At 39.1% G+C, this 11,355-nt stretch overlaps 1 protein-coding gene across 1 annotated transcript in view; it reads left to right on the top strand.

Moving 5' to 3' along the window:
• The first annotated feature begins 3,294 nt into the window (after positions 1 to 3,294).
• LOC139478501 (uncharacterized) overlaps positions 3,295 to 11,355 on the top strand; it is a 52,487-nt gene continuing 44,426 nt past the window's right edge. The window contains exon 1 of the mRNA XM_071261028.1: positions 3,295 to 3,956. Coding sequence (XP_071117129.1) covers positions 3,627 to 3,956 — 330 coding nt within the window. The 5' untranslated portion in view covers positions 3,295 to 3,626. The remainder of the gene's footprint in view (positions 3,957 to 11,355) is intronic.

The following is an 11,355-nucleotide window of genomic DNA, read 5'->3' as shown; positions in this document are numbered from 1 at the left end:
TTGAGATTTTAACTTGAAATTTCAACGTATTTATTTTTAAATTTCAACTTAATAGTATCTTGACAGCTTACCTTAGTACTTTGAAATTTCATATTAGTATCTTAAAATTTCAATAAACAAATAATGATACAAATGGACCTAACGGGCTTCCGTAGCGTCAGCGTGCCTGACATAACAGCGGCTGTACTTGCTTTCCCCGCAATGCCGCGCCATTAGATGTGAGCGAGTATGGTTTTAGGCCGCTTTAAGCAATATTTCAGCAATATCACAGTGGGGGTCACCAGAAATGTGCTTAAACACTGTGACCATGTGGAGAATCGAACCCGGGTCTTCGACGTGACGAGGGAACGATTTAACCACTCCGCGCCATGAGTATATGTACTTACTCTATATATTTTATATCACTGCATTTTAACTTGATGTGGGACGACAATTCGAAGCGAAGCAGATTTTAGACATTTACCACTTTGGGGAAACGGGTATTGTGCTGAAAAACCAAGAAACATAATCAGGGCGACTTGGGATTCGAACAAAAGACCATAGGTTTCTGGCAGGCCTAAGAGACGCAAATCTGCACAGCTCGAATAACGTTAAACGGTGGCTTGTTAATTGTTTATTGATTTTTTCAGATATATCTCACCTTGTCCTCTGTAACCATCGTGGATACTTGCCACTTTAGTAAACCCCACAAGCATGAGTCAAGGTTTATTGAATAGAATGATAGGGGACACTCTTGGATTCGAACACATGACCAGCGGATCCTGGAGCGGGTAAGCGTCCTTTCACACCGAAATATGGCGTATTAGACCAGACTAGGACACAACACAACACAACACAACACAACTTTATTTACACTCTGGCCAGGTTCCTCGGCATATGAGGTACAAATTTGCAAACAGTATATACATAAGATGGCGGGATGGTTTACGTGGAAGGTTTTACACAACACAACACAACTTTATTTACTCTCTGGCCGGGTTCCTCGGCATATGAGGTACAAATTTGCAAACAGTGTATACATAAGATGGCGGGATGGTTTACGTGGAAGATTTTACAGTTTTTATAATGAAATTACAGAATGTACAGAGTTTTTTAATAACATTTTTTTTTACAATTAAAAAGTTCGTTAAATTTATAAATTTAAACATATTTGAAATATCTATTTTCCGTTGGTGTTTAAAAAAAGGACAAAGAAGATATGATGGAATTCATCACCAACATCGCTCATGTCGCAGAGTTTACACGTTCGTTCATTGACAGGGATTTTGTGCCACCTATCTAGTTCAATAGGTAAATGATGGCAGGAGGTTCTAAACGAAAGGGATTTTACAGCCAAGGACAACCCGCATAGATTAAACATGAGTTGATAATAGAGTTTCTGGAGGGAAAGGTGAAATATGGTCCCAACAACCACTCAATCTGTCCTAACCGTTTAATCGGTTACACGGCTAAGTTTAGATTTGTTCAGTGTAATGACAGTTTGTGATAGCGCTGGAGTATCGGATTGGTAACAAAACTCGGTTCATGACAAATAATCGTTTGTGACTCAATCGACAAAGACACAACAATCGATTCATTCACTGATAATTGTGTAAAAAACATGCACTCATTAACTTAAATAAAACTGAACGAAAACAGAACGTCTCTTGAGTTACCACAATTAGAAGTTTAAGACGCAAGCCTTTACTAACATCCAAGCAATTCAGATGCATTAATAACTGGCGGATTTCCTATGAAACAATTGTAAATGATTAAGTGTAGCTCTGTATATATCAATTAAACACTCTGACAGCCTACTCTAATTTTATTTCCAGACTCCACTCAAGGAATAAGGACGCTAATGTGCTTTTTCCAATGTTAATCGCCATATCATTAATTGTGTTCAATGGAACAAACCTTGATCAATCAAACTGACAAACTAAAATCAATAAACAAATGTTTTAAAAGTAATCTCAAGATTATTACCCACACGCGACTATCTCTCAAGAGATTAGGTTTTAGTTTTAAACTACTCTCATTGTAATTAGCGTGACACTATTGTGGGAGAAAATTCATCAATGCCAAACATATTTAAGATGATTCTTCACACATGAATAAACATGCCGCTTATTTCTACCACGCAAGCATTGTCTGTCTGATGTAAAGCTGCAAATGAGCGCATAGCAAAACCATCTATCTGCGACTGTGGTGATCGAATCGATCGGGCAGATAGGGTTGCGTTTGAGCGATAACGACCATGTCATAATAAGAAACATCTTCAGGTCCTGATGTAGGAATCAGCATGACATAACTTGTAACTGAATCCGCATCGTTTGGTCGGCAAGAGAACCCATGCACATAAACAGTGAATTTTGATGAAGGACAACCGAATGTAAACCACCCGTAAAGATCCGGGTTAGAATTAAGTGTTTGAATGGCATTTAGAAGTGGTACACATAAGGAAGAGAATTATGGATGTCAACTTCTTCATTATAAGGAACACAACGTTGCGGAGTATATGCTTACTCCTTCATCAGATGAATGAAAGCTAGGAAGCAGAGAGCATATATATGTCCACGTAAGAACAACACAAGTAATAAGATAACAAAGTTGGAAACTTGATAAGGGAAGCCAACAGTTACTTAGCGCTGATAAGTGATTAGCAATGGACAAATGAAAGCCACGAGTTAAATTGTCAGTGATCGGTCACAAGAATCAAAGGGGAGATCGGGGGGCAATCAGCACTGATAGGTAATGGCAGCGTTGTGTTAGAATAGGTCTTCAGCAACCCATGCTTGTAAGAGGCGACTAAGGATCGAGAGGGCGGGCTCGCTGACTTTTTTTTATGCATGGCATCGTATCCCAATTGCGTGGATCAATGCTCATGACATCAATCACTCGACTGTCTTGTCCAGATTCGATTATTTACAGACAGCCGCCATATAGCCGGAAGATTGGAGTGCGGCGTTAAACAACAAACATTGCAAACCTTACACATTAAATAAAAAATGAACACAAAAATTGATTTTACATTATAAATAGAGTTCGCAACATTGTCATAAATACTTTTAACAAAAGCCCGGCAGTATATTTCACTAGTCGCTAAACGAGATCAAAGTACGATAGTATTGAATGTTTTGGTACTGCGAACGATGTTCTATGTTTACGGTTAAAACAGCTGCGCTGTCTTAATGCATCGCCGAAACGGTTCCTGTTCTCTGAAGCGGGGCATCCAATAGGAATCCGTCTGCGGTTCGCTTGCCTCTGCACAGTGTACATATACGATTGTCGTCATTTGTTTTGCGAGATAGAAACTGGATTTACTTGTGGCATGATTGGCGTCCAAGAATAACACCGCGTTATATAAAATACCAACACATCTAATGCAAATTATCGACTTTACAAATGCGCAGCTTTTGTTGAAAGGATACGGATCGTGTGACTAAAGGATTTACCCTCAGACCACTGTGTCTATATCCTACCTTTATACTTCTGACAATTTGAATATCTGAAAACTGGGACAACCTGACCAAATACCCGTCAACAATTCTTCTCACCAAGGATAACCACATATCTATATGCCAATAAAACACAAAGTGTGCCAAGTTTAATTTTTTCAAAACTTGAACACCGAACAACATACACCAATGTCACGGAATTCGACGCCGAGGTTAACAATAACGTTAGTGCTGTTGTTGACGGTGACGAAAACAGCCGACGGTGCCGAGGCCTTCAGGAACTTCTGGTACTCGCCCTACGGCCTGCCCGAATATGGCCAGAGCGTGAGTCAGGGCTCCAACTTAGGTATCCTTACAATGGTGCAGTGTTCCCGTTTTTGCTCTGACGACGATTTGTGCCAAGCCTTCCAGTTCCACAAGACGGATCCTTCGTCCAAGAAAGGCATTTGCTACACGTTTAAATCACTCACCTACAACACTATTATGACTCCCGTGCCACAACAAAAGTACTTCGAGAAGGTGACTATGATTCTTTTTCATGATTCACATAAATATGTTTAATCGAATAGATTAATCGATTTGATTCTGATACATTATTACGAAAGCACAGCATAACACATATAATTCAACCACCGTCGATAATATGTTGAAAGGTTTGGTTGGGTGGTTTATTGTTTTACGCCGCACTCAGCAATATTCCAGCTATATGACAGCGGTCTGTAAATAATCGTGTCTGGACCAGACATTCCAGTGATTGATATCATGAGCATCGATCCACGTAATTGGGATCGATGACATGCATTAACCAAGTCAGCGAGCCTGATCCCCTGGTCCCGTTAGTCGCCTCATACGACAAGCATAGTCGCCTTTTACAGCAAGCATGGGTTACTGAAGACTAATTCTACCCCGGATCTTCATGGGTCTGTTGAAAGGGACATACATCTTGGTTTTGACTTCTGAGGTAGATGTCATTTGTTTGAGACCCATGATCTAATTTGGAATCTTAAGAGGTATCAAATCGACAGTGACGCACCTGCACAAAAGAGGTTTTAAATCAATGGTGACATACTTCAAAATTAAAATCAGAGTTAGTCGACTCTACCAAGGCACATTACTGATGTCGGTGAATGAATGAATTAAATCGCTTTCTCTCTTTCCCTGAGTAAATCTGCATGGCTCCACATAATGAACACATGATATGTAAAGAATCGAGTCTGGACAGGACAATCCAGTGACTGATGTCATGAGCATCGATCCACGAAATTGGGACGATGACATGCATCAACGAAGTCAGAGATCCTGACCACTTGATCTCGTTAGTCGCCTGTTGTGGCAAGCATAGTCGCCTATTACGGCAAGCATGGGTTGCTGAAGACCTATTCTACCCCGGATCTTCATGGGTTTAGCGATAATATATCTTCCTATTAACAAGTTAGGAGAGTAGTACCATTACAATCAGCTTTTGAGAGGGGTGAGGCACAATGGTGAAGGATCACTGACCAAATCACTTTAAGCATATCCCCCGAAGGTTTTCATTTCCAGAAGGGACACACCGGTCGTTTGGCAGCAGTTCTTAAATATAATTCGGTACGTCTTCGTGTAGCATCGGTAGACGATTGCTGCTGATCTGCCATCCATCAGTGACGGTGTTGCATGCGTCCTTTAAGAGAATCATTTAACTAAACGAGCCGCAGGAATTGCTGACATGACAATGTGATGATACAATGAGAGAAGTAACCGTTGCGTTAGTGTTATGTTCCTTTTCTTTGACAAGTTGGTTTAGGCCAGGTTCACACAGTGCCGATTATGGCTCCCGTTTGAGAACAGACAGCGCTACGACACGAAAAGTGAAAAAGTCGGATAACTATCCTCAGTGATCTGGAATGTCGTATCATTGTCTGAACGCAGTCGTATACGTACGTAACAGAGTCCTACGGATTGGGAAAGGTCCAGAGAGGTCGGCCAAGAACTCCCGACAGCATGGTGCGTCTCGTAACATTCGGGAAACTCAGACGATTTTGTCTAGTCGGATTACAATCGTGACCATTATGCTGTATCGGATCGGACGGTGTCCTGTTGATCGGGACGCTGTCGTGATGAACGGGCACGAATTGTTCATTGCAGTTTCTTGTCGATTGAGTCCAGATTGCGTCCGGATCTTGCCTATGGGAACCGTCTTTGTCGGTTCACTGTCGGGTCACTGTCTGATCTCTGTCTGATCGCATTCGGGAGAATTGGGACGCTGTCAGGACAGATTCGGTCGTTTTTCACCATGCAGAAGATACAAATCGGATAAAATTCGGATTGAGAACGGGAGAATCGAGACGAATTCGGCTGGAAGCGGCTGAATCGGGACGCTTCCTGAACAGTATCTGATTGTTTGTGAATTTCCCGCCACGAATCACAGGATCTTGATCAGACTTTTGACAAATTTAATCGGGAATGATCCCATCAAGGACGGCATTAAAAATTTGAATGTGTGACCCACAGTTTGACATGTAGTAGTGTTCCGGACGAGTAGGTAAACTTGTTTCAGTTCCAATGAAACTAACAAGAAGTCGACATCAGCCAGCTAGAAAGCAGCTTTCTCGAGCTTTACGGCACTCGTTTCAATCTGGCGACTTCCATTTTAGACTACGCTTGAAAAATATGTTTACACAGTTCTCGATTTAAATTTAAAAAACTGAACAAACGAACATTCCGGAATGTCTTATATGTGGTTGCGATTGTATGGTAGTGCTTCCCACGTACTGTGCAACGCCTCCTCCGTTCAAATGTTTCTCCCACGGAAGCGATTTGGACGGAATCAGTCTTACGGGCCGTTACTGTCGTTCGGAATACCACGTGTTAACATTTTCGAGGTTGCATGATTAGAAAACACATTCCGACTGTCACTTTCATGATCCGGCAAGCGACGCTCTGATTGATTGGATGAAAGGTCGTTCTGACGTGGCCCTAATTTGGATGTCCTCAGATCTTTGTTTAGCGGTAGCGAGAACTAAGATCTGATTTTAATGAGATTGGTGTGGACACGAAATAGTCATCTGTTGAAAGTCACATGTAGTGGAACCTAACTTTCTCCCACTGGCGCCAGGCTCTGTCACACAACCATATACATCGTGCTAATGTGTGTGAGTTTGGTTTTACGCCAGTCAGCAATAGTCTAACGTCATCTCGGAGATCTGTACATAATCGAGTCAAACCAGCGAACAACGACTCGTGCCGTCGAAGAACGATGACAACACTATCAGAAAGGTCAAACATTACAACATTAAGACCCTACGTTTATTGACTCTTTATTATGGTAAGCACGGAGTTATGTCGAAGTTTCTTGCACGGAATTTCCATAGGGACCAATTCTCATGGTACAATTTCAGTTTGCAGTTTGTCATCCATGACGTAATGACTTTGGCACAGTTGGATGACAGAGTTTTTGAGCTTGAAATCGATTTTGAAATCTATACCCAACTGGATTCAGAAATTGTGTTGATGTTTATACTTTCATCCGGATTTGAATTTTTTAGGCACATTGAAATTTCAAGTTACAATTTCATAATTGCAACTTATTATCTTGAAATTCCCAGATTATTATCTTCAAATTTCAACAAAGTTTATATCTTGACATTTTATCACAACACCTTGAAATTTCAAGAAAAAAAACAACAAATGGCCGTAAAAGCATTTCGTACATTCATTTGGAATTGAAATTTTTAGACACATTGAAATTTCAAGTTACAATTTTATAGTTACAACTTATTATCTTGAAATTCCAAGATTATTATCTTCAAATTTCAACTAAGTTTATATCTTGACATTTTATCACAACACCTTGAAAATTCAAGAAAAAACAACAACAAAATATAGCTGCAAGCAGCGATGTCGGGCTTCGTGCGTTGCTGCAATATAGTGGCGGATATTGGTTTACATTCGTGGAAGTCCATTCACAATATCTCACTTGGGTTTCACAAAGAACTAAAACAATGAAACCGAGTTCTTAATTGTCCTGTGTTATAAGGCATTCCCTGTAGTCTTATAAGTCACTTCCGGTATCAGGAAGGATATGTGCACGGTGTTCTCCTATTAGTAAGACAGCCGAGTTGTGAGACACCTTAAAACAACAATGTCATACCTGCTTGCACATGTTAATCCGGTAATTAACCCCTATCATGAAAATGGACTTGTCCTGTTATAGACAAAAGAAATGACTCAAGATGTTTGATAACCCTCTTTTACTTTATTTCATTCAACATTTTAATTCATCCATCCCTTAAATCCATTGTTTAAAAATATTCGCCACTTGAAGTTAATATCACAGTTCACATCACAGTTCATATCGAGGTTGTCACACTGACACAATCGTAATCCATCTTCAGAAGTTTGCCAACAGCATCCAAGATCTGGAGTTGTGCTTGACACCAATGTTGCCTAAGTTTGAGAATGGGAGTGTACAAGAAAAGTATGGTAATAACATACTCTAAGGGACCACTAATTTTAATCAATTATAATCGTAGTTCGTTAGAAGATATATGTACAACATATATACAGAAAATGAACAGGACTATATACTGTAGAAAAGTGAGTTTGTAGTTTATTTATGTGAAGATTATGCGCGCGCGCAAACACACATATATATATTTTTAGTAAAACTGATGATTAATTAAACATGCGCTACGTTTCAACAGCTAACAGCTAAATAAACGCGCTATACTGCTAGCCTGTCTTGCTATATCGTTACCGTGGCTCATGCTGCAATATGCACAAACTGACACATGCTCATGTTACGCGCGCGTGATTTCTATAGAGCTTCATATAGTCTCTTTGTTCCTGCTAAAATCGCTAAACCATAGCGTTAAAACAATTGACGTTCACCAGGGAACAGGACACAGAATCTCATCGCAGACGTCACCTTTGTCCGGTGTTAAATTATGAAACAGATATGCCTATTGCAGAAGGCCTACACCTATTGCAGAAGGTATTTTGGAACAACAGCCATCAATGTTGAGACGATTGAAATGCAGTGAAAGGGGCTTGTTTGTACATTTTACAACCGCTTCTGTTAGTGTCTTTACTGAATAAAGTTTGCAGTGTCATAAAATCGTTTCGCTCATGAAAATGTTTTCTAAATGATTGAATACTTTCATATAATGAAAACTACTTATCCACCATTAACCTGGTGGCTCATGATAATAACCGTGTTCACTGATAGGGACCTATAGCTGTTGATTGTCCAAGTGAGATCACTTCACCTGCCACCTTTGCACATGCTGCCTTTCCTAGTGAAAACACCACCACTGTTAATCCCCACCAGCCTGGTGGCAAAGTGAGGATCAGCCTGAATGATACCAGCATGCAGGGGGTGCAGGTGATTTGTTGTTGTAGGTGTGAGAAAATGTAGTTTGACATATTGCACGTCCTCGGGGATAATGTGGCTTGGGGCATTGTGTAACAATAAAAACACGTCGGTCACTTCTTGTCAAGGCAATTGGAGCAATTAGCAAAGAATGCTCCGGTCATTTCAGCTATATGTTGTTAGCAACGATGAAAATATGGTTAACTGTAAAGACAACTGAGATCGATGAACCCAAGAGAAGGGCTGGTTTCTAATAGGAGAACGAAATGATACATATTGGTGAACGTTACTGTCAACACTTGGCATTACAAATAGGGAATTTTGAAAAAAACCCATTGGAATTGGTATTAAAAAAAGGCTTGCTTTATAAAAAGTTAATTTGTTAGTACGAAAATGCGTTCCAAGGACATTATGCCCTCTGTTCAAGATATCTATCAAGTTAGCTGTCAGGAAGTTAATGTATGTTAAGGAAATGCCAAGTGAAAATATAAATGTATTGATGTAGTTCTAATTTGTATCCATTTGAAAATACTTTGTGAATGATTAAATTATGGTATTTAATAACAATGTGATATTTCACTGGTTCGTTTGGGCGTACAGTCGTCTTTTCAAAGAGTAATAAACAAATTCGTTTTGGTACTGGTCCTCTTTAATAGGCATCCGAATGCGCATTGAGAGCTGTGCGTTCAAGCCACACACATCCAGTTTAACTGGTCATTGCTAGGGGAGGTAACTTTATTTAACCGATGTCACTTCCTTGGTGGCGCGCGCATTTCCCGCCCCTTGGATTGCCATATTCTACAGGTGAGGAAACGGTATTTTGCTGTGAGAAAGAAATGGACATAATATGATATATCTTAGGCTTTCACTTAATCTGTGAATGTGTGTTTACAAACTAATATTGTGGGTTATATATTCAATGGATTTGATGTTCATATTGATGAGTTGTGGGATATATTTTACCTTTTGAAAAGTAAGTGCATCTGTTGCTACACATCACGTGGCTGGGATTTGCAATAATCGCCTCATCATTTCTATCGTGCTTTTAATTCGAGGGTGTTTTCGAAAAGGGGTGTTGGATTGCCAAGGCGTGTCAGTTGAGTAGTGCATTTAGAACAGTATTGCGAGACAGCGGTAGTGCTGTAGTGCGGTAATTGAGCTGTTTGTAGCGGGCGAATCTAGACCCCGTAAACTGCGTTGCTGCTTATTTAAACATTAGTATTATTGGTTGTATGTTAGTATTTGTCAGTGCCAACATGTGTCTGTATCGACTACAGCATAGTTGAAGTGTTTGCTAAGTTCAAGAGACTTTGTTTTGACCTGAATTTATGCCTGTGTTGGTAGCGTTACTGTGATTAATGGTTTCTATTTAGGCCTTACGAAGTTGGATAGTTTAGGATGATGGCAGGAATAAGACGAATTGGGTTCAAAGGAGGGGGCAGTTATTAAAACTTCAACTACTGTAAAAGTCTTCAGTGTCTTCAGTACATTACTGAAAAGCCCTATATTTCCCACTGCATGAGACAAATACTACTAATAAATATGGTGTGAGGAAAATGATATATTTCATGATGTATGGTATGGATTTCTCCAGTAACAGATAGTTCGGAATGTACATTGCAGAGAATTTTTGCAGCTGATAATTTGTTCAAATTATGACAATAAGTCTGTTTCACTGTGTTGATGCAATTGTGGCTTAAAAGCCTTATCATTCATAAATAGACATGTTACAAGCATAGAAATTGTTTGAATTTACAATATTTAAATAACATGAGTGCATGGTGGTTATCATTGAAGACAGACTATATTTAAGTGACAGTTGGAAACATCTTGAAAAGAAAAATAATACTTTTCATTAACATTGAAATGTCCCTTATTTTCCACAGGCTATGATATACAAATACGAATTGTGAATATGTTAAAGCAGAAATGACATATTTCATATTTAATGTTATTTAAGGGTACATTTTTCTGTCAGTAGTTGATATTAATTACTTGATGCAAACTGTGGCTTCAAAGTCTTTTTACTAATAAATAAGTAGTCTTTAGACATTTTACTGGCTTAAAATACTTCAAGATTGAACAAATAGTGACAATCATATTATCATCAATTGTCACATGGTAACAACAAAGATTAATTTGGGCTGGTTCACCAGCATCCATTTTTGCTTCAACTGTAGTTAAACAGTACTTGTCATTATCATTTTGGCCATTTTGGGAAATATTTTGCTTTGAGATGAATGAAATGAAATTACTGTCTTGTAAGGTCAAGTAATATTTTCTCAATTGCAATCCAGCTCTAAAAACATTCATCATGTCTTCAAAAGTACCAATCAATAATGGTTTGGGTCATTTTTTGTATTTTCATGACCAAACACATTACAATAAGTTGAAGAACTGACCTATTTTGTAACATTTGTAATCTTTAAACTATCAGTTTGTAGATTTTGAAGTGGTTGTATGTTCAAAATGTATTATTCAGGTTGTATCATTCAGGATGCTTGAGCATAACGTAAATGGAAATGAAATGAATGTATTTTCTTCAATAATATTAGCTGGACATATTGG

The sequence above is a fragment of the Haliotis cracherodii genome, unplaced genomic scaffold (genome assembly GCF_022045235.1).
Source record: "Haliotis cracherodii isolate W230 unplaced genomic scaffold, xgHalCrac1.p SCAF_1, whole genome shotgun sequence".
In the NCBI taxonomy this organism is placed as follows: domain Eukaryota; kingdom Metazoa; phylum Mollusca; class Gastropoda; order Lepetellida; family Haliotidae; genus Haliotis; species Haliotis cracherodii.
Note: the sequence above shows the minus strand (reverse complement) of the source record. Positions and strands in the feature narration are given on the sequence as shown.